General features: G+C 44.4%; 1 protein-coding gene across 9 annotated transcripts in view; it reads left to right on the top strand.

Annotated features, from left to right (window-relative positions):
* Window positions 1-26,908, top strand: part of Rbms1 (RNA binding motif single stranded interacting protein 1) — a 225,319-nt gene that overhangs the window by 121,303 nt on the left and 77,108 nt on the right. For 7 of the 9 annotated variants that reach the window (XM_052726256.1, XM_052726263.1, XM_052726259.1 and 4 more), the window contains exon 2: window positions 7,887-8,062. In XM_052726256.1, coding sequence (XP_052582216.1) covers window positions 7,887-8,062 — 176 coding nt within the window. The remainder of the gene's footprint in view (window positions 1-7,886; window positions 8,063-26,908) is intronic. The other 2 variants (XM_052726257.1, XM_052726260.1) reach the window with 1 other exon arrangement.

Genomic DNA, 26,908 nt, shown 5'->3' with positions numbered 1-26,908 from the left:
GGGGGTTTTACAACTATACTATCCACATGATGAGGAGGACTAATAGATACTTCTTCACTTCCCGGGCACAGGTCAGTGGGACACTATCCATTGGCCAGTGCTTCGGGTCATCCTGTTCTGATCTATCTGTAAGAACAGCAGCTTCCTGGGCAGATTCTTAGCACTCCAGGTCAATCTCCTCAGTTCTCCTCCACTTCCCTCCACCAACACTGTGTTTTCCAGCCCTGAGGAAGACAACATCCCAAGTGGGATGGAATCAGCCTGTTGGAGGGCCCTCCCCCACTCTTGTGTGCTAGTCCCCTGAAGGTTGACATGTTTTGCAGCCGGAATGATAGGGAAGTAAACCAGTATGTGACCATTAGCATTCTATGTAGTAACCTTACGTATCTCCTTTTCATGACAGTAAACTGGTTCCCCATGTTCCATAACCTCTCTCTGCTCTGAGGAACAGTAGAGAAAAGGGAAGTAGTTGGTGTTTGGGTGGCAGTGATGGACTCTGTGTGTGTGTGTGTGTGTGTGTGTGTGTGTGTGTGTGTGTGTGTGTGTGTGTGTGTGTATACTACTGCAGGGCTGGATTATAACCTTCTTAAGGTGGGCATTCTGACTTAGAATATCAACATGGGAGTCTTAAAAGAGATTGGAGGCAACTTCAAAGGTCCATTCTAGTTTCCTTTCCCTTTAAAATACACTAGAATTCTTAGGGAGGTTCCTAAGTAAAGGCCATGGGAGGAGGACAGGCATTCTTTGACTTATTAGTAATAGAAAGGAAATGAAACAGTTCCAATGGCAGGTCTTTAATTTTAATGGTCTTGGCTGAATTACCTCCTATAACAATTACATGGTGACTAATTGGTTTTAGTTCACATATAGCTAATTTTGCTTCTGTAAAGATCTTCTGGCCTTGCATTGATACAGAAGACATACCTGCTGTTGTTGGGGATGGATAGGATGCAAGGACAGAAGCTTGGTCACCTCTGGCCTGCTGCCAGTCCTGTGTGAGTGAAGAATTCCTAGAGGGTCTTCCTGGCAAGGTGGGCATTGCTGCCTCTGCAGAAAGTGCCCCCCCCCCCCCCCGCCAGAATGCCGTCCACATAGGAAGCCCTCCTGAGTGCCAACAAGAAATTCTGCTGATATCATCTACTCATGCAGGCAGAGAAAGCCATCTGTTATTACAGCCACCTAGTTATTCTCCACGGATTTAGTTTTCTGTCAGTTTTTGGCATGCAAATCATTCCAGTTGGTTTTGCCAACTTAACACAAACCTAAACGTACCTTTGAAGAGGGCATCTTAATTGAGAAAATGCCTCTCTAAGATTGACCCGTAGGCAAGTCTGTAGGACATTTTCTTAATTACTGATTGATATGGTAAGTCCCAGCCCATTGTGGACCATGCCACCCCTGGGCAGGTACTCCTGGGGTGTAGAAGAAAGAAGGCATTTGTGTAGGGCAGTGGTTCTCAACCTTCCTAATGCTGCGACCCTTTAATACAGTTCCTCATGTTGTGGTGACCACAACCATAAAATTATTTTCGTGGCTGTAATTTTGCTACTGTTAAGAATCATAATGTAAAGATCTGTGTTTTCTGATGGTCTTAGACAATCTCTGTGAAAGGGTCATTTGAACCCCGCCCCCCCCCCCAGGGGTCACAATCCACAGGTTGAGAACTGTTGCTCGCTGGCCTCTGCATCAGTTTCTGCCTTGAGTTCCTGCCCTAACTTCCCTGGATGATGGACTACAAGGTATAAGACAAAATCAACCCTTTCCTGCCCAAGTTGCCGTTGATCACTGTTTATCACAGTAATAGAAACCCTAAGTAAGATACAAATTAAGCCCAGATAAATATTACCGTGAAAACGCTATTACCTTGTTTTGCCTACCCATGGAGAGACAAGAATTGTGGCCTGTTACAGAACCTCAGCCAGTGAAAAATTAGAGAAGGCCGAGGTAGACACTGGGCTCTTTGGGGCTGAATGAGCACTAACTGTGGCCATCTAGCTACCCACCAGGGTCCCTAATTAAACTGTGGTTAAACTACTGTGAGCTTCATGCACAGGGGGTCTTTTCAGATGCAAGGCAGGCTCGGGATTGTCCTAGGGGGATGTTGATGGACATGAGTGACAAAACAGTCAGGTAAAAACCCCTTTTAAGTTTGCGTTAGTTCATTTTAGTCAATTACCATTTGTGCCATCTAGTCGCGCACTCTGACTATGAGTATAGTGACTGGGACTTACCAGTTCTGAAGCTGTAGTGAAAGACTCGTCACTGTTTTATTTTATTTCAGTCTACACGAGAAGGTTTAATTTTACCCGATTTCATGTCAAGCATTCTTAAAATTCTGACTCCAGATTTCATCATTACTCCATGGTAGCTTTCAGAAGGCGTGTGTAGAATTCATGCTCTCATTTTTAAATTTTTTTGTCAGATCAATGATTTGTTTTATTATGAAATTATCAGTTAAATTCTTTTAACTGGTACTTTAAAATACACAATGGTATATTAATGGGATAGTGTGACGTTCCAATACATTGCCCATTTTATAATTTTTAAATCGGGATAAACCTCTCTCCTCAAAAATTGATGCTTCATGTTGAAAACTTTCAAAATCCTTTCTACCCTTTGACATGTACAATTCATTCATGTTATCAATACTCGTGCTGCTGTGGACTAGCACACTAAAGCCTCTTCCTCCTGTTTACCTGTGACTTAGCACTGTGTGATACACCTTTCCCCAGCCCCCTCCTCTCCTCCTTCCCCAGCCCCCCTCCTCTCCTCCTTCCCCAGCCCCCTCCTCTCCACCCTCCCCGGCCCCCTCCTCTCCTCCTTCCCCAGCCCCCTCCTCTCTACCCTCCCCGGCCCCCTCCTCTCCACCCTCCCCGGCCCCCTCCTCTCCACCTTCCCCAGCCCCCTCCTCTCCACCCTTCCCCGGCCCCCTCCTCTCCACCTTCCCCGGCCCCCTCCTCTCCACCCTCCCCGGCCCCCCTCCTCTCCACCATCCCCGGCCCCCTCCTCTCCACCCTCCCCGGCCCCCTCCTCTCCACCCTCCCCGGCCCCCTCCTCTCCACCCTCCCCGGACCCCTCCTCTCCACCCTCCCCGGACCCCTCCTCTCCACCCTCCCCGGCCCCCTCCTCTCCACCCTCCCCGGCCCCCTCCTCTCCACCTTCCCCGGCCCCCTCCTCTCCACCCTCCCCAGAACCCTCCTTTCCATCCTCCCCAGCCCACTCCTCTCCACCTTCCCCAGCCCCCTCCTCTCCACCCTCCCCGGACCCCTCCTCTCCACCCTCCCCGGCCCCCTCCTCTCCACCCTCCCCGGACCCCTCCTCTCTACCCTCCCCGGCCCCCTCCTCTCTACCCTCCCCGGACCCCTCTTCTCCACCCTCCCCAGCCCCCTCCTCTCCACCTTCCCCAGCCCCTTCTCTCCACCTTCCCCAGCCCCCTCCTCTCCACCTTCCCCCGGCCCCCTCCTCTCCACCCTCCCCGGTCCCCTCCTCTCTACCCTCCCCGGACCCCTCTTCTCCACCCTCCCCAGCCCACTCCTCTCCACCTTCCCCAGCCTCTGTAGTCATCATTCTGCTCACAACTTCCGAGAGATCGATGGTTTCAGGTTTGATTTAGGGTTAGCATCATTTCTGTGTCTTACTTACTTCACTTATCATATAACCTCTAGTTCCATCTATGATGTTGCAAATGCTACAATGTCATTTTTAGTAGCTAAATAGAATTCTGCTACATATATGTAAACATTCTTCACCCATTCATCATTTAATGGGCATTTAGTTTGTTACCATGTGTTGGCTTTTATGAATAGCTGGTGATGTAATCAAGGAAGTGTAGATGTTGCTTGGACATATTGGTTTCATTTCCTTTATAGATGTAGTGGGATTATTGGGTCACATGATAGCTTTATTTTTTTGTTGTTGTTATTGAATCTCACTATATAGGCCAGGCTATCCTCAAACTTCCGATCCTCCTGCCTCAGGTTCCCAAGTGCTGGGATTATGCATGTGATTAACCATGCTAGACTCTTATTTTTAATTTTTAAAAGAACCTCATAATGCTTTCCATTGTGCCTGTCAAAATTCCTTCTTTCTGCTGGGTGTAGTGGTACACACTTCCAATCCCAATTCCCACGAGGCACAGTGGTCATGAGTTTGAGGTAGCCTGGGCCTACATAGTGAGACCCTGTTTCACAAAAAAACAAAGATTCACTCCTGTTCATCATTTCTTGCACAGTGTGGAGTTGAACCTAAGGTCATGTGCATGCCAAGCTGTCTCTGAGAGTTTGCTCTCCCCCTCAGAATCCATTCTTTAAGGGAACAGTTTATAAAGCAGGATTTATTTAATCCTCCTTTTCAAGCTAATGGGGTTTTTACCTACACCAGTTCACTGGGTGCTAATTAGAGTAACCCGCAGGCACCTTTTACTCTGGCATAGTGGAGTCACACTGCAAAATAGCAAGAATTTGAGAATTAGGAGGATGGGCGCAGGAACTCAAAGCAGTCTGGTGCATTGAAGAGATGGAACGTGTTTGGAAGCTGCTTATAGCGTTTGAAGGCTCTGACTTGGTTATCTGACAGATCTCAGTTCAAAATGCAGTCCTGCCACCTACTTCCTGGATGTCACTGCGCAGTACTTAAGTGCTCCTAAGACACAGTTCCCTAGTCTGTGCCATGAGAGAACAGCGCTGTACCTGTCTGTTTATCGAGTTCATAGAAAGCAGGACACAGCGTGCAGCACTTAGCAGATGGACACTTCTTTATGCATGGCACTCAGACTGCTCAGACCATTGTCAGTCCTTTCTGAACAGTCAGGGGTAAGGTCTGTTGTACTTGGATTTTTGGCTTTAAACATGTATACTGTTCTCATTGGAGGTTACATTTTTAGATTCCGTGAGTTTTGTTTGTTTGTTTTTTGGATGGGACCAGGGATTGAACACAGATCCTTGCTCATGCCTACTAAGCTGTATTCCAATACACCCAGACCAGATTGAGTGAGTTCTAAACAGTTCATCTTTAATCTAAAGGTTTCTATACTTTTTTTTTTTAAACAACGAAAATCCTTTCGTTCTGTGTCTGTGTTCAACTAGCTTGGGAAAGTGTTGATATTTCGGTAAAATTTAACTTGAACTTTGTGCTATAGTGGAGTTATCAGCCTCATGGTTTTCCTCGTGTGAATGTGGGACCCTCTTGTCCTTCCTGGAATCTGAACTCTGGGAGGTCCCGTACCCTAATAGACAGCCCAACAGGAAGACCTGGGTTCCTCACCCACTTCCCTCACTGGGAAAGTATTAGTACAGTAAATATGGACAGCTGTCAGACATCATACAGTAAACCAATTATAAATTCAGAAGTACAGATCATGGGTCTCTTCCTTCTATCAACAGTAAATACATAAGGAAAACCTACTCTGAGTTTCAAAGAGTCCCCTAATTCATGAAAACCCAGATGTTTCTTCTGATCAGAACAAGTCCACACCCAGCATGCCCCGTCAGAACCAGACAAGATCAGGGCTGGATGGACCCGGTCTTGGAATGCAGTCTTTAGAACGTCTACTGCTGGTACATGTGCCTGCCCCTGCTGTGTTCTCACAGAGAAGCTGGGAGAGGCCGGGCCACAGCTCTTTTCTGCTTCTCCAGGTGCCATCCCCAGCGTGACACATAATTATTTTACCCAGGGCTCTGTAAGTTAGGCAAGTGCTCTACCTCTGAACTACAGCCTGCCCTTCATCCCTGTAGATGGATTCTTCTTTGGGCTGCCAGCTCATAAATAATGACATGGAGACTTAGTAATTATGAAAGCTTGGCCTTAGCTTAGGCTTGTTTTCAACTAGCTCTGATAACTTTTAACCCATTTCTTTTAATCTACATTCTGACACATACCACCCATCCTGCTTCCTCGGTGTCTCCTGATGGCTCCTCTGTGTGCCTAGATTCATCCCTAGTTCCTGTCTTGGCCCAGAAGTCCTGCCTTTTCTTCCTGCCAAGCTATTGGCCATTTAGCTTTTTATTACGCCAAACAGCAATACACCTCCACAGAGTATACAAATATCCCACAACACATCCCTGGTGTCGTTCAGTAGCCAACATCCTCTGCCCTGCGGTTAATACCAATCACCTTATGCTCTAAGATGGTATCTTGGGCACTGATCACATGCCATTTAAGAGAAAATTGAGGCTTACCTACTTCTATGAGTGGTTACAAGCTCTCTTTTCAGTCAGAGGCTTGGGAGATGGGGGCTAGTGACTGCAGCTTCATACCCCAATCCAGCTCTGAGAAGAAGAGAGGGTAGGAAAATGGAGATACTGAGAAAGCTTCGTGTCACACCTGTGGCAGAGCAGGGGACAGGGCTGAGTAGTTTGTGGGGTTTTTTTTTTTTTAATACCTAGAAACCAGTGCCTTTAGTCCTTAGAGGAAAGCCAGCGGTGTGCGGCCAGCCTGTGAGTTCACTTGCCCGTGAAAAGCTTGAATCACATAGGTGGGAAGGATGTGATCTCAGGCAGGGCAGTTGGGGATTTGGATTAAGCAATAGTCCTAGTTTCAAGTTCAGCTCTTAGGAAGTAGAATTTCCTCACTATTTGTTCATTCTTCCAGGAACTCCCCTTCTTAAAGAGTCTCTTTAGATGAAGTAGTGTTTGCACAACAGCTTAGCATGGACCCTGAACAGAGCAAGGAAGGTAAAGGACTAGAAGAAAGAGTCACTGAGTTCTCAGCGTAAGATGTGGAATTAGCGTGCCGTAGCAGAAACTAGGTGCAGAACGTGGAGTCTACAGTGGACACCCGAAATTGCTGGCAAGATAAATGAGAGTATGTTTATTGTGTATGTCGACCATTAGCATTTTCTGCTGTGGAGTTTAGGTTTTCTTCTATATGCCTTACTTAATCTTTGTAGTAGCAAATGCCTGGCATCAATATTTGAAATCTTTGTTGAGTGTCTAGCAAGTATTTAAGTTTGTGTGTTCAAACTCTTTGTGTCAATGCTACTCTTGGCTTACTATGCTTAAATCACTTAGAAGAAAGAAAGGAGAATAGTCCTGCCCTGCTGCACACTGGCTGTGAGCACAGTTTGGGTCCCATGCACTGTCCTCAGACTGCATGGGGCAGAGGGGCCGAGAGCTGGAGTTTCCTTCCACAAGCTCACCGAGCAGCAGTATCTGGTGTGTGTACTTCACACACCCTTCCTAAGTGGCTGCTGACTGGAGAACCACACCTGAGAAGCCCCCGGCTGCAGGCTTTGCCCGATGTGCTCCTGGGAAGGTTTCCAACAGCTACAGCATTCTCACAGAGGTTAAAGTTCACAGGGTCAGCCAGAGTGACAGGCAGCTGGTGGTGAATCTCATCCAGATGTGTCCATGAAGCCATAGATCTAGCTTGGAAGTTTGAGGCTCTGGGTGAAGCTCTAACTTTCTTACATATTAAGAGTGGTCTCTTTTTAAAGAGCATTCCAAATAAAATAATCAGCTACTTTCACATAGTCTTCAGAATCTGGAAGCTTTTCCAAAAGCCTAGTGATTTCTAAATTACTATATATTAAGATAGAGTATCATGTGACTTCATGCAAGTTAATTTTGAGTCTCAGGAGATGTGTTCTTTAAAATATGTGAATAAATTGATTATCCATAAATTTATCCACAGTAGAGGTATTGCTGAGTAAAATTCTTTCATTTCATGTTGAAAGAAGGGTTTTTTGGTTTTTGTTTCTGTCTTAAAATGAATAGGTCTTTTTTTGCCTACAAGTTCAATTTTACGTCACAGTAGCTCAGGCTAGTCTTGGTTTAATCTCGGTGTCTTTTTTATTTTATTTGTCGGTTTGTTTTTGCGGCTCACACAGCCTCTAGTGCCGCTTGACCCCTTACCTCTGCTCTGACACACTCCCTGGTGTTTGCTTCCAGCAGTCTCTGGTCCCAGCGCACCCCATGGCCCCTCCCAGTCCCAGCACCACCAGCAGTAATAACAACAGTAGCAGCAGTAGCAACTCAGGATGGGATCAGCTGAGCAAGACAAACCTCTACATCCGAGGCCTGCCCCCCAACACCACTGATCAAGACCTGGTGAAGCTCTGTCAACCGTGAGTATAGCCTTAGCTGCTGAAGACTTCCTTGATCATAGCCATAGAGGATATAAGTTGTGTTACAGGAGACGGGCATAAGATAAATACATAAGACCCACTAAGTGCTCAACTCTTGGGCATTTTCTTAGTATTCACGTGTGCTTCTGGAATGCCTACATGCAGATGAAGTTAGAGCATTTTCTTGATACAATTTGACTTAGCATGTGAGAAGTAAAATATGAATTTAAGAAAAACTGATGGGTAGATCCTTTTTAAGAGTACTCCTCTTTCATAGAAGCCTATGAAGGACCCATCAATCCCGTAAGAAAAACCAGCTGACATTATTTGTCAGAAGGTAATTAACAAGCTAGCCTCACCTTGAGTGTGTGTCACCTCTGAGTTCCTGCTGGGATAGTGTCCCTCTATTTTCATAAGCACCTGAAGCTCTGTGGTGCAGATCCTTCACCAGTTTCCCTTTGGAAAAAAGAACACCTCCACCTCCTGCTTCTTACGAGAAGAATGCATGTGCATCAGGTTCCAAAGTAAATTTGCATTTTCTGCTACTGTTGATGAATAGAATACAAATGTCTTATTCCATTGCAATTACATTATCACAGCTAAGTAACAAAGTACTAATTTAAACTAAGGAGCCAGAAGTACCTTCGAGAGCAAGGATCACTGTGGAAGGAGTGAAAACATCAGATCGTATTGAGCAGTGAATGCCTACCCATAACAGCACTTTGTATGTATCCTAGGACAGTAATGGTTTTTCACAAAAAGAAATTTTACATAACCACGTGGAGCCTTCTGCTAGAGAATGTTGCCTATTCCTTCAAAATGTCTTGCTTGACAGCATCTCATTTCTCCAGTCCTGGGGAAAGCCCGGATTCATTACTCATTCTCAGAACTAATGAGCTGTGTTTCCAAACTGAAGCTACAGCTACCATTTGGCCTTGGTTTGCTTTGTTTGAGAAGTAGGGCGGAGTGATAGGTGGTGTTCCTCCAGGCTCTCAAGGGTCATGTAAAAGGCCTTTTCCTTATCACCCTTCCTGCCCTGTCCTCCTGGACTCGGGGAGAGTGCAGTCATGTCCCACACTGAGGTCAGAAAGGAAGTCCAGCTCTTGGGAGTTTGTCGGGCCTGGCTGGAGACAGGGCACTCTGCCAGGCATACGCTGCCCTGCTGCAGCCGTCAAGACCACGAACAGGCCTCTTGCTCTCTTGTCTGCTGCTGGCCTTTCCTTGGCGTCTTCTGATGCTTCTGCAGCATAATTGCAGGTGGATAGAGCGCCGGAGAGTCTAAGAAGCTAAAAATATGCTGTTGGAACAAGGGGACGAAGCAGATTCTGTCTTGAGGTATCAAAGGAGAGGACCGCAGAAGGAAACTGTTCCTCAGCTGGTTTTAAGTTATGTAAGAGTTGATGTCAAGGAGACAGCACAGGAACCATAAAGTAATAGATCCCTATGCTGTGCTTTATAAACCGGAAGTATACTTCAACAATAGGGCCAGTGGTTTCTTTCTTTTTTTTTATTGAACCAAATCATTTTCTAAAAATGATAGAACAATGCATTATCATTTTTCCTAGACCACTTATTCCATTTTTGTTGTTGATGTCTTTGATGGGTGCAGGTTTTCTTAATGTGTGTAGCCACTGTTCTCTTTGCCGTTACCGTTAGTAGCAGTAACTTAGACCTCCTCACCATGTCTTGGCATTGATAAATGAAGACTCTCGCAAGATCCCAGGTTGGGTGTTGAATGCCGGTGATTGTTTAGGCAGCTGTGTCTATGGAAGCAAGTCACAACACTGATAGGGATGCTGCCTCAAAACCCACTATCAGCTCCCTTCTACTTCGCACAAAGAACTGAGTGAATACAGCATCTTCCCTGCTGACCCTGTGTGTCTTACAGTATAGAGAAAAACGTAAAGGGACACTTGTGCTCCGAACTTAGTTTCTAATAAAGTGTAACTGGTTGGTGACTTGGAAGCTGATGTGAACTTTATGGTAAAGCGACTTACTTTAGGACCTAGGCAGTCCTTTAAGCTTAGAGACTACAGAAAAGTATGGGGAACTTTGCGGGAAGGGTAGCTAAAGCCATACCTCGGAACAGGGGGAAAGCATTTTAGAAGTGCAAGCTTAGCACTAATTGCACATTGACTTGGGCTCATGCATGGGGGTAGGGGTGGGGGCAGCCACAGTTTCTTCTGATTAAATAAATGATTCGTTTCTTCTGAAGTCTGGATCGGCTCCAGTTGTCTGAAAAATGGGAAAAGATGCCAAGACTGTTTGTTCCATACTAAATATGCATGGAGCTTAGAAGCAAATAGGACAAAGACTTTATACACTGGCGAGGAAAACAAAGGAGGTTTGGGACGTAGAACATAGGGGGGTTAGGGGAAATGAAAATGGAAAGGTAAATGGTGTGATGTGAAGAATTCTGGTGGTAAAAGTCAGCCTCCCCAACTCAGAGCTACTGACGCCGGGTGGTGTAGACCACATGGTCAGGAGGGCGGGGGTGTGGACCATAGCACTTCAGCTGGGAAGGCAGTGAGGTTGGGCAACTTCAGACCAGCAAGGAGGACCTGACCCTGGGCATGGAGGTCATGGTCAAGTGAGGTGGACTGTGAGTAGATGCATCTCCAGGAGTATTTTAGGAAATAGGCCATCAAGCTCTAGGTAAAACCTCTGAATTGTGGAGTGTGGGTAGAAATGCAGGGAGCTTGTAACTGTTCCAGGTTGCTGCAGGTTTCCTCCATTGATCTACTGAAAAAGACACTATCAGTGTGGAGACCCATCATGTTTAGGAGATGAAGTGGCCTGTGTGGCTGAAAGGACCACTCTGTTACACTTGAGCCACAGATAGTCTTAATTCTCCCTATTTTCTGAACCAAACCAATCAAATACCAGTTTGAGTGTTCTGATATATAGCAATGAAATAGTTCTTTGATTTCCTAGTCCTGCGCTGAATTAATAATGCTAGGGGCTCGCCTCCTCACACGTTCATGTTCTCAGCTGCTACCGCCTGGCCCTTGTTTTCTGTGTCATATTGTCACTGTTGCCCGTCTCCGTTTAAGTCTGTGTCCTCCACTGGGGACTCGCTTACAGCAGTGCTCCACACTTTCAACTCACTGTACATTTCTGCTTGAGTTACTTATTTGAGCCCCAAGTTCACGAGTGTCTTCTTCACCTCCAGACTGTGACTTATCCAGCTGACTTTCTCCACTGCAAAGCTTTGGCGTGGTTGTTCCTGACTTCAAGGGTTCCTTGGCCTCCAAGTGACTTTTCCCTTCTCCTTGTGCATCATTGGACGTTTCCTTCCTTGCTTTCCTGTGGTGTGACAGGAAAGAGCATTTGCTCTGATGGCCACCTCACCTAAAATTTCTCTCCACTTTCCCCCTCAATTCTATGAGGCCATGGTCAAGTTTTCCCTGGCTCCTTCATGCTTGGACCATGCTAAGACCTCTGCACCTTCTTTACTTATCCTGTATCACTGCTCGCAGTCTGCCTGTTACATGATTTAACAGCATGTCTCATGCTAATCACGTCTTATTGCTACAGATTCCGCACCTAGCTTATAACAACCTGATAGTCAGGGCTGTAAGCTTTTGAAACCCCTGTGCAGGTTTCTACTACGACAGGGCTAGGTAGATATCTCGTGTTTTAGTCCATAGCCTGAGAAGTAGGTCAAACAGTGCTTCCTTTACAAAGTTCTTATAAAAAACGATTGAAATCCAGATTATATCTCCTCTATTAGTGTACTGGGGACAAGATGTATTTTGTGTTTCAGGCTTTTGGAATATCTTTATATATGCAATGAGATATCTCAGGGAAGGGACTCAAGTCTATACACAAAATTTAGTTATGTTTCCTATAAACACATACACATACCATGAAAGCAACTTTATACAGTGTTTTCAATGTGTCTGCATTTTGGCTTTGGCCTACCACTTACCATTAGATGTGGGATTTTCTACTGTGGCTTAATGTCCGTGTGCAAACAAACATTTAGATTTTTGGCCCACTTTGGAGTTCACATTTTTTGGAGTATCAAAAGAACCTCTAAGGGGAAGACAGCTGACCCAGTCCCTGGAGCACTGGTGTCACTAAGCAAATATTATTCCTTCTTTTTGTCAAAATTCTGTTAGGAAAAGCTTTAAGTGTGTGTAATCTTACATTGAAAAAGAGTACAAGAGAACCCACCAGATTCTGATTTTGAAAGCTGCAGGGGAACAAGGGAGTAGTTTGAATAAACATAGCTTAAGCCTCCTCTTCCTTTGGGCTTTTGTTGGGGTACTTGTAGATGGCTGGTTTCAGGGTCACACAACCTTTCCTTGTTGCTTCCTGGTTATTTTTTTTTTACTACGGCGTGGGAAATTTTCCATTTTGTCCATGCTTTTATTTAGAAGATCTACAAGCCGTGTTTGAAGTGGGGTATGGCGATCTGTCCCTGTGGGCCCAGCATTTGGGAGGTGACGGTGTGAAGCAACTGCAGGGGTTCAAGGCCACCTGGACTACAGTGAGCTTGTCTCAAGCCAACTAAACAAATAAGCGTAAACAGTCTTTGTGTGCACAGTTTGTTCCATAGTGCATCCTGATTTCCTGTAGGAGCCGAGGCCAGCTGGCTGAGAGATTGTTGCAGCTCCAGTCTCCATTGGAGCTCAGGGTCCAGGGAGTTCACTGTCTCGAGGAGCTGTTTGAGCTGAAGGGCATTCAGAAAGAATTTGAATGGATTTTCCATAGTGTTCCTACCCTGCCACTCTGCTTTTCTTCTTCGTAAACTTACCTGCCTCTTTCCTTCATTCAGTGGCACTCTAATTTGTTTCCAATGTAGTAAAACAGCCTGGGTGTCTAAGCATGGAACTGAATCTATCTTCTGATATGCTGGACTGTTACTGATCAAAAGGGGTATCCTTGAAATATTACCGCCTTTACTGGTCTTGATAAGCAATGCGTTTTGATTTCCTCTCTCTTTGCTTTTGGTTCTCTGCAAGTTTTCCTGGTGATTTGATACATTACAGTTCTTTGAAAGTGAATTAGAAAAGCAAGACAGGTCAACAGAAGTAGACAGAGACAGCCAGCCATCATGTGAGAAAGAATTAAGTAAACATTTTTTTTCCCTATCGCGCTGCCCGAGAAAACCTGAGGAAAACTCAGGTTAACATGATATGAGGGCACAGAGTAGTTTCCAGGAATGAAACAACATTTGGGCCTCAAACGACACAGAACCTGTCGGGAAGGATAACTGCTCGTGCCCTTCAGGCTCCGAGAAGAGTTGCAGAGGTGTTTAGAATGCACAGAGGAAGAAGGGAATGGAGGCTTATTGGTGCACAGCTGGGTGGCCTGCAGTTTCTGTTAGTTACCCAGGGCTCTTGGTGAGTGAGTACAGGAAAAAGAAGGTGACCCTGGTGGGAACGTGTGTCTGTACCTTGGATCAGAAGCTAAAGGATCTGGAGTTGATTCTTCACGGGGGGCTTAGCTCCTCTTGGAGTGGAGGAGAAACATAATTCCTCCATTTTCCCTCTCTCCAGGATGGTGGGTCTGAGCACAGAAGGAAGGCCTGCCTAGAGGAGATCTCTATGAGAGCCGTGAGTGGGATTCCAGGGGCTATGGTATAGGACAGTAGGGAGTGTGTCAGGGTATGACCACCTGTTATGACATGGGACAGTAGGGAGTATGGCAGGGTATGACCACCTGTTATGACATGGGACAGTAGGGAGTATGGCAGGGTATGACCGCCTGTTATGACATAGGACAGTAAGGAGTATGGCAGCGTATGACCGCCTGTTATGACATAGGACAGTAGGGAGTGTGTCAGGGTATGACCACCTGTTACGACATAGGACAGTAGGGAGTATGGCAGGGTATGACCACCTGTTATGACATGGGACAGTAGGGAGTATGGCAGGGTATGACCGCCTGTTATGACATAGGACAGTAAGGAGTATGGCAGGGTATGACCGCCTGTTATGACATGGGACAGTAGGGAGTATGGCAGGGTATGACCACCTGTTATGACATGGGACAGTAAGGAGTATGGCAGGGTATGACCACCTGTTATGACATGGGACAGTAGGGAGTATGGCAGCGTATGACCGCCTGTTATGACATGGGACAGTAGGGAGTATGGCAGGGTATGACTGCCTGTTATGACATAGGACAGTAGGGAGTATGGCAGGGTATGACCACCTGTTATGACATGGGACAGTAGGGAGTATGGCAGCGTATGACCGCCTGTTATGACATAGGACAGTAGGGAGTGTGGCAGGGTATGTCCAGGGTCTATGGCATGGGACAGGAAGGAATATGGCCATGTCTTGCCAGTGGGTACATTGAGATTTGAGCCTGACTGAAAATGACTGTCAGACCCCAGGTCTTGGTACAGGAAAAGCTTGAGGTGTGCTGAGAGAGCACAGAAAAGCACCAGCTGTTCCTTTTGGAACCCAAGCTGCAGCATCCTACCGTGTTCCCATGGTGACCATACTTTCCCTATGGGATCCACAAATAAGGCCAGTAAACCACTGTTCGGAAACCACTGGTTTGTCAGGCACTGGTTTTTAAAAAGGTGTAAGTTGGGCCTGGCAGATATCTCAGTGGGTAAGGACACTTGCCACCAAACCTGATGACCAGAGTGTGATCCCTGGGGTCTACTTAGTAGTAGAAAAGCACCCACTCCTGGAAGTTGTCCTTTGACCTCCATGAATGTGCTCGCATGTGCACACGCGCACGCGCACACACACACAAATGTAATTAAAAAAAAAGTTAAAAACCAGTTTAGATGCACAAGTTTCCAAGTTGCTCTGATTGTCTAAATACATAAAGGAAGTTAACGAGACAAAATGAGGACCTGGAGTAGTCGCGCTCTCTCTGTGTTCCATCACCTCTAACTAGAGAATTTCTTAAGAGGCTTTCTCCTCTGGAATATTTCTCCTCTACCCTGGGAATAGTTAGTGGCTGTCGTTTTATTCCAAAATGAGTAGGTTCCAGCCACAGTCATTGCTTTGTATCATCATTAATAGAAACAAATTTATTTTTATTTATTGTCACCATTCATGTCTTGGGGTTTCTTAGGCGTCCGTGTTCCCGGTCTCTATTGGAAACCAAACCTTTAATTTTCATTTCTTAGATTTCTTTGAAAGTCGGGGAAACAGAAAATATTAGGAAAATAGTTCTGATTTAATGTGTCCCTTAAAAATTGTCTTCAGCCTCTCAAGAGTGCTTGATTTATCTAGAAGATTCTCAATTTTAAAAAAGTGGAATCCTAATCATAATAGTTCTGGAACTGTGTTCCTTAGCGTAATAGAGAAACACAGATCTCACAGCACAGTGAGGTCTTACACCAGGGCACCCGAGCACCCTGCCGGCTGTTCTGATTTTATCTCTTCATTTTTATGAAGAAATGCCAATGTGCCAAGCCAAAATGTTGCCTTAGGAATTGTAACTTAACCCTGTCCTCCTGGCCAGTACGTCTGAGATTCCCGGGAGTTGAAGAATTGAACAAACGCTGTATATGAGACTAGGAAAGATCGATAATCGTCATCATTTTTTTTTCTAGTCAAAGCAGAGTTAAGAACTTGGATTCAATATTGTGTTTCGTTGCCTCTTCCCCCGTTCATCTCTGGGTCAGCCATGTTCTTAGTTACCTCAGGTGCCGCCTTCCTGCTTCCTGTGGGAGAATTCTGGAAATGTAAGAGACACTTTATGTGCAACAGATACTTTACTAATGTGCTCTAAAGACCGCTGGATTTCACAAAAATAGCTGTAGTATTAGAGAAAAAAAAAGTCCCCAGGAAATAGTTTCCCAATAGAAAACTATCTCACTTTGACCTCTATTACCATGTCTTTGATTTTAGAATTAGAACTGTTTATTTTTAGGATATAGGCAATTCTCTGGAGTTAACATGGTATTTAATTCTTGAGAGTTGCCTTTACAAACACAGAGTAAAACCTTACTGAAATACAGGTCCTGAGTGACTGGCCTGGCCATCTTCGGCTACATGACTTGCCTCCCTCTGCTAAGACTGCCTGGAATTCAGGCATGCGCTGCAGCACAATTTAGACACAGTAGTAGCCTGTACTGGAGTTTTGGTGTCATGAGTAGCTAAAGCCTCAAATGCTCATGTTTTCCAAGTACCTACTATGTGCATGTATTTGACATTTTGGCAGAAATCTGTTGGGTTATTTTCTAATTTATCCTCTGTCCATAAGTGGTAAACTTGGGTACCAACTCTTTGTTTTGCCAGTTGGCTTTGAGGGTGGAGTGCTTCTTAGGATAATAAAGAGCCATCCTCCCCTGTAATGTCCAAACTACATATGTAGCTGGCGCTCCAGCTTCAGTATTAGCCTTAGCAGAACATCCTGGGAAGCCCTGAACAAATGATCGTGACCACACAGATGTGCAAACTCAACCTGTCCTTCTTCATGAGCATAGATGGTATTTGCTATACACCTATTCCTTGTTTATTTATGCAAACCTTGGGTTGCTGTAGCAGTGCCTTGGAGGTGTTTAACCAGTATATGAAGGTAAATGTATTGTCATCTGGGGTGACAAAAGCCTTTAAAATCTCTATTTGGCAGTTATGGTGGGTTTTAGAGTTTCCTTATTGAGTTGCCATGAATCTCAGAAATTTACAATCCCGCCCTTGACCCTTTCCCCTTCTCCAATTCATATACTTAGGAGGGTGAGAGAAGAATGAGGAGTGGATGTGTTCTGTGGGTGCAGAGCTGGAGTAAAGTCTGATATAACACACACGAGGGTCACTGGTGTTGACAGTGAGGTGTATTTTAAAATATATATTCTCAAGCTTTCATTTGGCCATTCCTATCACAAAGTTGTGTTGAGTGCTTAAGGTGCTGGATATGATCATTACACTCAGCAGATCATTCTGTAAAGACACTGAAACATCACATGGCGCTTGGCAAATGTGCTTAATTATTATGGGTCAATCAAAAATAAACTTGAGAAAACAAATGTGGAAAATCCATGTCTTACATATAAATGCCTAAATGATTCTAGCTGCCACAGTTTATCTAATTCTTGCTCTTTGCTGGTTGGTATGCAGAATGACTCATTTAGTTCTTAGAGATGTTTTGCATCTTGGTAATACTGCCTAAGTTTAAGAAGAAGCTGAAGGAGACCTCTTTCATATTGATCAGGATCATACAGCTAACACAATTGAATCAAAACTTGGACTTTGACTAGTCTGACTGTAAAACCCATATTCTAAGGGCAGTGCACTGAATACATTTGTGATCTGTCTGCTGGCCCTCATCCTCAGGGCCTATGTTTTTCCACTTGCCACCACCCACAGAGACTCATTCCTGAAGGCCCCTGAAAGAGCCATGATAGATTTAGCAAGATTTTTTAGAAAAACCAGGCCTCCTTAAGTCCACTCAAACAGTCAGCGGAATCAAAAGCTCAGAGCAGAGGCCTGAGAAAAGAGGCAGGATCTGTCTTTCCTGACATCTAACAGAGCAATTCCCTGGTGCATAGCTAGTCACTGAGACACAGCTCATGGTTAGCTAATGTGCACCACCCTGAGATTACACAGCACAGAGAAGGTACGTCATGTTACTTGCTTGATGCCTGGGAGAGTTAGATAAAAAGAAACATTCTTTTTGGAGATTATTGTCTGACAAATCCTGACACTGTGTAAGAAAATAATGGACTTTGGAGGAACATTATAATTTTCTTATGAATGAATAATATGTTTGATTAAAGCAGATCAAGTCATTCTTCAGCAGAAGTAAAGGATGCCATCTCCTTTTATCTAACTTAGCAAATATTTATAAGCTTCATGCTGGTGATTTTGCTGGACAATCACTAGGACACATTTGCCTGCCTTCTAGGAGGGTCTTACTGAATAATGTACAATAGAATGCAGAGCTGTAGCTGCTACCAGAATCTCACGTAATAGGGGTGACCAAGAAAAGCTAGCCTTTGCGTGAGTCTTAATGCAGTAGGCTGCCCAGGACCAAGACTGAAGAGGGAACCTCCTCATCTGCCTGCTCGGTCTTGTGTGTGGTGGGGAGCAGGGGGACATGTGGTGGGTGGTCTTGAACACTGGGGAAAAGAGAAGGGAGAGGATACAGACCACCTCAGGGCTCGCCCTTACCTAATGTGGAATAGAGGGTATGTCTAAGGAGGAAGATGACTAGAAGATGACCCTAAGATTCCAGGCTAGAAAACAGAGAGTGTGGTATCATTACAGATACTGGGATCAAGGGGCAGAACTTACTTTACTGTTGCTGGAAATACTTGCCCACTCTTGGGTGAAACTTTTGAAGTTGGGTACCTGTTTGCTCTATGAGTTTGTGTCCTTGAAGTGTGGTACCTAAATGGGAAGAGGTTAAGCCATCAATTCCATACGGGTGAATCTTCAATATAGAAAAGAGACTAGTAATTAAACATCGTAAATGTCATCTGGAGTAAGTGACCTACCTGTTCATGACCTTCTCACTGACTACTTGGTATGTTAGAACTTTAGCCGAGAGGTCAGTAACAATAAGATTTATGTTTCTCCAGAAATTAGTCTTAACATTTTATAGTAGAGCTAGACTTGGTTGTGCATACCCGTAATCCCAGGATTTGGGAAGTAGAACTGGTACACATTTGAGGCTAACCTGGGTTACGTAGCGATTATACTACTGAGCCTGCCATACATAGCAAAACCTCACTCAAAAATAACCAACAGAAACTCCAAACCAAAATATTGTAGTAGAGTTTCAAGGGATTAACTTGGTGAACGTTGACTTTTGAATACCAGAAGCCTGGCAGCTTCCTTGAATAGGATCGTCTGGCTTCAAACTGGAGACTTTTGAGGAAATTTTTGAGAGAACCTGGTCAGGAAGAAATGCAGATACAGCTCCATAAATATGGTACCTAGAGCATAAATGGGACACCTAGAACATAAATGGGGTACCTAGAACATTAATAGGGTACCTAGAATTAGTAAGAAAGTCAACTCAGAACACGAACAACCCTGGCCATGTGTGTGGCTCTGCCAGGGGATGCTGATTTCCTCTCCTTGGTTGCCTGCTCTCTTACTCACCTGGGCTATGCCAGACTTAGGTTGGCCTTAGGTATGCCAGACTTATGGGGTCCAAACCAGCATCTTTCTTGTTTTCAGTTTATGTTATAGCATCTGCCCATCTCTGTTATAAAATGTAATATGCCTCTGCATGGGGGGGGGGGGGACCCTTTCTCAAAACATCAGTGTTCACACTCACACGTTTAGCTTTCCAGAATTACAAAGAATCCTTTGTTATGACATAAGGGCTGTTTCTTAAAGATGAAAAGAGGAAGCAGTCATTTCTGGTCCTGGGAGCAAATGAAGCCAGTTATAACATTTGCATATAAAGAGTTCTTCCAACATGTTTCAGGATCATCTCTAGATGCAGGTCACCAATGATGACGTCATCATTGCCCCTTCATGCATAGCTTTTTCTCCATGGATGTAGCTCACTAGAGCATGTAGTTAGCCCTCCATACGTGTGGCTTCGCCACCCCGTGGATTCAACCAAGAGCAGATTGAAAATGTTTGAAGAAAAAGTTGCGTCTGTGCTGAATGTGTACACATTTTCTTGCCATCATTTCTCTAATAACTGAGCATTTCCATTGCATTAGGTATGATCAGTCATGGGACAATAAAGGGTGGGAGTCATATGCATATTGTACGTTAGAGTGTTAAGTGCCTGCAGACTGTGGTATTGGTGGCGGGGGTGGGGGGATCAGTGAGTCATCAGTACAAGGGAGGACTGTGGTTTTTTGTTTAAGACATCCCCCGTACCATCCTTTCATTCATTAGCTTTAATTGACATTCGATAATACACAGTTCAGTTAAAAGACATACTAAATGCCGGGCGGGTGGTGGCGCACGCCTTTAATCCCAGCACTCGGGAGGCAGAGCCAGGCGGATCGCTGTGAGTTCGAGGCCAGCCTGGGCTACCAAGTGAGTTCCAGGAAAGGCGCAAAGCTACACAGAGAAACCCTGTCTCGAAAAAAATCCAGAAAAAAAACAAAGAAAAAAGAAAAAAAAAAAAGACATACTAATTAATTTTGGCTCAGGTCTTTGAAGCCAAAGAGTTTGAGCATTTGAGTTAAAAAAAAAAAAAATGTATTGAACTCTTGCCCCTTCTAGTTAGAATCAAGAACTTTCTATCTCCTAGTCATCTTGCTGTTGAGGAGGAGTGCATACTCTGTCTGCCCCTTGATGAGATGATGAAATACCCTCCTGATGGCTTCTGTGTTTGTGTCCCACCCCCTTCAGCCCTTGAGAGAAAGAAGAGAAAGGAGGAGCATTTTGGAGGGCCAAGCTTCGCGTGCCCAGGCTCTGCTAGCTTCTGAGTCAGCGGAGAGAGAGGCAGTGGCACACGCAGCACAGCTTTCCACCTGGCCATGCCCCTCGCTTGAGTAAATCGCCCAACTCGGTGTGCCCGGGTCTCCTCCCCTGTAAAGCCCGGATGATGATGATGGTGTCTGCGGCACAGTTCTTACAGGGCTAAAGGAGTTCAAGGGCTTTGAATATTTGGGGGCCTGGGTTTGTGTTCTGCTGTCATGAGACTGTTGTTTGGTTGGTTGTTTGTTTTTAAGCCTCCCAGGAACAGGTTCTGACTAAGGGCTTTCCTGGTTTATAAATGAGAAAGCTGGATTAGGAGGCATCCAGGTCAGGATGAATTCTGTGTCTTCTGAAACACCTGATCTTGATTTGACGCTTTACATTTCCTGAGTAAACAAAAACTTAGCCGAGCCCTTGTTCCTAAGTATGAAATAGCTGCACCTCCATGTCTTTCAAGGGAACAGAACTGTCCTCTCCACGGCCAGTGCCTGTTGTCAGGGTGACGATCACTCAGCCTCTCGGTCTCTTAGGCCAGCAGCAGCACTGTCTCAACCAGGTTTTTATTCTGTTGTTCTTTTCATTTTTTAAGTAGAAAAGCCACCCCCCTCCCCATAAAATGAAATAGTAAGCAAAAAGAAAGCTCACACAAAATGTTTAAAAGTAGTGGCTTTGTCATATTTTGTAAGTGAGAATGTGCAATATTTATAAACTTGTCGGTGAGGCCAACTCACAGATCTGAGATCAGGGCTCCTGGGTGACAGCCGCCATACAAGAGCAATGACGTACCGAGTGTAAAATGTCTAACTTATTTCTCGATTTCATCAATCACATGCATGAGCAGTTTTAAAATACAGCAATTGACAGCTGTTAATCTCATTTTACTCGTAGACTTCTGCATTAATCTGACCTAGAAGGTGGACACAATGAGAACTTTTTGTTTCTACAAATTCCTAATAACACAGTTCTTCGTATGCTTCCGAGTAGACATAAAAGTGAGACAGGAGCATGTAAAACTTAGAACCCATGCCAGCCCATGATGTCACTTCATCGTGATTCAACTGGCAGGCCATCCTCTGTTATACAACTGGTTCCTGGATCCTCGGAGCATTTGTGCCAACCAGTTGTACCTGCTTCTGGCCTGGTATTTGTTTGAGAGTCATGCGTATGTAGGTCGTTGGTTCAATTTTATATGAATGAACATGTACAGGCTTGAACTCACCGAATGAAAAAAAAATACTAAGGCAGAGTAAACTCTCTCAGTGACTCATATATAAGTTCATATGTACCAAAGAGGCAGCAAGAAACATGTTCATCCAGTATCGGCACATGAAGCAACTTAATATAGATGCAGTCATCAGCGTGTTAAAGTGTGTCTTTCATTTGTCCCCATTTCCTGTCATCTGTCGTATTTAACGGTTAATAGGTAATACTAACACAGAAAATCGATGATATAGTACCTGCCCAGAGCCTGTTTTGATAATCACTTCAGGGACCGTAGACTTCACTGGGGGATTCAAAGTCATCATAGCTTTATATATTAACCCTAAAACTCTATATGTGTTTCAGGCCCCAGTCATTTGACTGGCATTCCACACAGGGTATTGTTACGAGAAAGACACACCCACCACTCGCCTACCCTGAGGAAGTACCTTCTGTCTATAGAGCTGAGAAAATCAAAACTCCCTTTGGCTCAGGGCTTCACTCCAGTGAACACTCAATTTTGTAATTGTATTTCCTTCTTCTTTTGACTATAAAACATTGAGATGAAGCTGGTGTTGGCAGTCCTGAGGAATCCCTATCTGATTTAGTGGAGGAATGTAGTCCTGACTTTACTTTCTGTTCACCTTTAACTTCGTGTCTGTTTCTGTCCTGCGTCACCACACATATATTTTCCAGAAGCCTTGACCTTTTGAGGGGAAGAGGTATACATAACTATTTCCCATGCCCTCTGACTACTTGTTCTGAAGTTGTAGAACAAGGAACATTGCTTGGTCATCATCTTTTGTCAGTTTGTATAGCAATCATTACTCTTATCAGAGTGGTTCCTTGGGAATACTGGTACTATTTCAAACATCTGATGGCCAGCCATTCCTCTGGAAAGGAAATCTGATCTTTTCTCTTAAGGGTCCTTCAGAGAAAAGAGTGGATGCACAACAGTTCCCTGATTATCAGTGATCATTAAAATTGGCAAATACTCAAAACTGTGACTCACAGAGACTCATAGCTTGATTGACATCTTTAGTTAAAGGAGGAAGTGTGTGTGTGTGTGTGTGTGTGTGTGTGTGTGTGTGTGTGTGTGTGCATTTTGTATGTGATTTTACTCATTCTCACTTGGAAATCACTTCATTGCCTTTCTTCTTCATTTTCAAGGCAGGAAACAACCTGGCTAGGACATGTGTTCTAGCCCCTGAGGTTTATTTCACTTGTATTTTACTTACCTTTAAAAAAAAATCACAATGGTATCAGATGTGGTGGCACACACCTTTAATCCCAGCACTCAGAAGGCAGAGGCCATTGTATCTCTACATTCATGCCAGCTAGACTACATTGTGAGTTACAGGCCATCCAGGGGTACATAGCAGGATCCTGCCCACTCCCCAGAAAGTAAATAAATATAATCACGGTTTAGAATTCTTGGTTCTAGCCTGTGAATTGCCTGTGGGCTGGAATTCTGAGTTTTCCAGGATTGTTTGTGCATCTGCACAGAGATCTTGCCTTGGATCTTCCCAGAGATTGGACGGTTTTCTGACCTCTGGTACTCGTCGACTCAGGGCTGATGCATGAGCCCCACCAGCAAGCGATGCTGAGAGCAGTTTTCATGCCATGTTGAAGAACAAGGTGACACTCTTCCAGGCATCACTGTAGCACATTAGCGGCCTGCCCCTCTGCACAGATGTAGCTGATTGTTTATAAACATCCCAGCAGTGCAGTCTCCGGCGTGCTGGGACCACGGTGTCACGGTTTTAGACTTGTCCCGGTCTGAACATGTCTTTGCATGTTTCTTACCAAGATGAGCCATAAAGATAAACATCTCTGGGCATGTGCCTGAAATCTCCCTATTCCACTGCTGTCCACATCTGCACAACATGTACAAGTAGGCTCTGGGTCTGAACACTGTTCCCGGCAAAGCAGAGCCTTGGTGCAGTCCACGTGGCTTTTTCACACCGTTTGTTTTCCTCCACTAAGACTTCCACGGAGATGACTATGGCTGTGGGCCCTGCCTGCTCTTTGCCCTTTCCCCAGACCTCTCCTCCACTCTCTCATGCCAGCAACGGAGAACTCCTTAGTGCTTATCCACACACTCCATCTACTTGTGGTCTCTGCCTGGCCCCTGACTCCCTCCATCTGTTCTTTAAGACTCTGTGTGACTTCTAAGCAGCCTACCTTAGCCACCCTGTGAAGAAACTCAGCTGCCTCCATCTAAGCTTGGGCTTCACACTCCCCCTGTCCTGGTACTACTCACTTGTCAAGGGACCACCCTCTAATACTTGTACTGTGCAGAGGCTGGAGGATGGTTCAGTAAAGCATCTGACTATAAGCAGTAGTGTAGTCTCCAGAACCCCATAAAAATGCCTGGTGTGGTTGTACCCTTCTAATTCCGGTACTGGGGAGGTGGAGACAGGTGGGTCCTCAGGACTTGCTAGCCACTCAGTCTATCGTAACTGGTGAGCGCAGGCCAGTGAAAGACCCCATCTCAAAGGAGGTGGACACTGTTACTGAGATCAACACTCGAGGTTGTCATCCAGCTTACGTACACATGCAGGTAGTGCACACATGTACACCCATGGACACTGGACACATACATGAATAATATTAAAAGTCACACAATTTTTTTTATATGCAAGTATCAGTAAGTAGTTTTTAATTCATGAATGGAATGACTCCATATATGTCACTAAGGAAGATTTGGGTGTGAGTTTAGAGCCCAAATTATGTAGGAAGTATATCTTGATGGCCAAAGAGAATCAGCCAATTCCCCTTGCTTAGCTGCTGTGGATATGGATTACTCAGTGTTAGGAATGGCCTTGGTGAAGGAAGACTGAACTCTGCCATCCCTCACCATGTATATTTTTTCCCTCCTCCTGTTTTTCTCCTGTGCTTACTGTTATCTTGTCATGTGTATTTCTGTAGCATCAATTAATTTTGGTCCTAAGGCAAGTCACCAGTAACTAAATAGATGAAAGGATGATGAACAAGGAACCGGCCACTTTAAGCTGCCAGCCCTTCCCTGGTGACATCAGCAGACTGAACCAGAGGTCAGGAGACAGCAGTCAGTGGCCACATGCTAGCTCCCTTCCCCTCTCCACTGGAGTTGCTAACATGCAGATGAGGACACTCTTCCTGCTCATCTTTGGTCCTTCTCTCCCCACAGGACCACAGGTAACTCATCAGTCAGCATACCAGAGGAAAGCTGCTTAAAACTCCCGGTACATTCCTCCTGACTCTGATCCAAAACAAGGAGAAGGAAAGGGCTACATGAGTTTTCTACAGAACTAGAACATTGACTGATTTCGGGTTTTTTACATTAACCCCCCCCACACACACACACGTGAAACATTAATAATCCCAGTCATCACTAACTGGACTATCTTCCAGTATTGACAAGAAATACACGGTAATTAACTAATCTGGTTTTCTGATTGTGGAATTTTACCTTATTGTTGGTTTTCAAGGCGACGGGATACTTTGAAATCCATTGTTTTTGTACATGATTCAGGGTGCGGTTAACACTTTCACTTAAAGACATTGTCAGGACCACTCATGATCAAATTATGTGTGTACTGTAGACCAGCTTGGGATAGGCTTCTTGTCGATGAGGTGTTTTGTCTCCAGGTCATTTTCCTGTCTTTGATCAGCCCCAGTTGATAGTCATTAGATAAACAAACTCCTCAGACTCAGCCACCACAGGGAGAAATCTTACTCTTGAAACAAAAGACTCCTGTCAAGCCATTCCATTCCTCCATTGGTTTTGTCTTTGTGTCATGTGTCCTTGTCAAGGGCTCTTTAGATCTTTATCTTCTACTGTATGTTGCTTTGTAAGCTAATTGAGACTCTGTACATGCATAGGCAAACTCATATTCATGTACAGATACATGTATAGGCACGCATTTGCGTACATACAAGCTTATATGTTTGAATGTAAGATGGATACATGCTGTGCAGGCTAGTTTTATGTCAACTTGACACAAGCTAGAATTACCTAAAAGGAAGAGAAGCCTCAGTTGAGAAAACACCTCCATAAGATCCAACTGTAAGAACTTTTCTTAGTGATTGGTAGGGGAGGGCACAGCCCATTGTGGGTGGTACCATCCATGGCCTCTACATCAGCTCCTACCTCCAGGTTTCTGACGTGTTTGAGTTCCTGTCCTGACTTCCTTCAGTGATGGACTACAATGTGGAAGTGTAAGCCAAGTAAACCCTTTCTTCCCAATTTGCTTTTGGTCCTGGTATTTCATCACAGCAATAGAAAACCCTAACTAGAACACATACAATTTTTATTTTTGTAAAGAAATTAATGGGAAGTGTCACCTGGAAATATTTGTGTTCCTCTTATTAACACAATTTTAAGTGGGTCGGCTTTTTGAAATGTCTTACAGAGAACACTGGGGCATCAAATGTGTGTTGTCAACAAAATATTAGGCAGTATAGGTCATTATATAATAGCTTCCTTTTTCTCTGCATATTAAGTGCAAAGATAGAATAATGATCTTTAATTGAGTAACAATTTAAAAACTTGTTTTAAGTAATAACATTAGAGATAATTACTATGCTGGCCATTGTTGTGTTCTCAAAGGGTGAAAGCCCAGACATAGCCACCACCCCCCAATTCACCCTCCCCCCATTCTCTCTGCAGTGGAAAGTGTCTGATTATTTTTACTGCATATTTTAGCCTCTTTCTCAACCATGGGCTTTAAATTAAGATTGAGATAATGAATGTGAAAGGGATTTATATTATAAACATGCCATCCAAACAGGGTCAAGACTGTTGCAGCCTCTCTGGCATGCTGTTGGGTTAGATGAATTGATCATGGATTGCAATGAAATTTCTTAGTTTGGAAACATAATACATGAGAGAATGCTTTAATACAGCTTTATAGATCAGTCAAATTATAGCTGGCAATTATATGTACTATGAGTAGAAGTGTTGTGTAGACATGGAAGTTGGTTTCATCCATGCTGTTGTGGGTTGGTTGTGTGTCTAGTCCTTGGAGAAATTAATTAGTCTTGCTATGGTATTGTGCTCACCACTATTCTGCTTAGAATAATTTTCTAGTTTTGCAATCTCACTTGATCTTTCCTATCAATGAAGTCCATTATTGTGGTGATACTCTTGCATCACTGAATAGCGCATGGATATTATGCAGGGATAAAAATAAGGTCAAGAAAGCTTTTCAATAAAGAAGCATGGTGTGGTGTTATGACCATGAACACTTGCTATATAAAAGCGTGTTTGAGGGCCTCGTGTTTGGACAAGGTTGGATTTACTTTGGTTTGTTATGTGGTTCAAAGTACCTTGTGAGCAACGATGTTG

This window comes from Peromyscus californicus, unplaced genomic scaffold (assembly GCF_007827085.1).
Source record: "Peromyscus californicus insignis strain IS unplaced genomic scaffold, ASM782708v3 Scaffold_7__1_contigs__length_154581171, whole genome shotgun sequence".
Taxonomy (NCBI): Eukaryota; Metazoa; Chordata; class Mammalia; order Rodentia; family Cricetidae; genus Peromyscus; species Peromyscus californicus.
The sequence above is the reverse complement of the archived record's forward strand: the minus strand, read 5'-3'. Positions and strand labels throughout refer to the sequence as shown.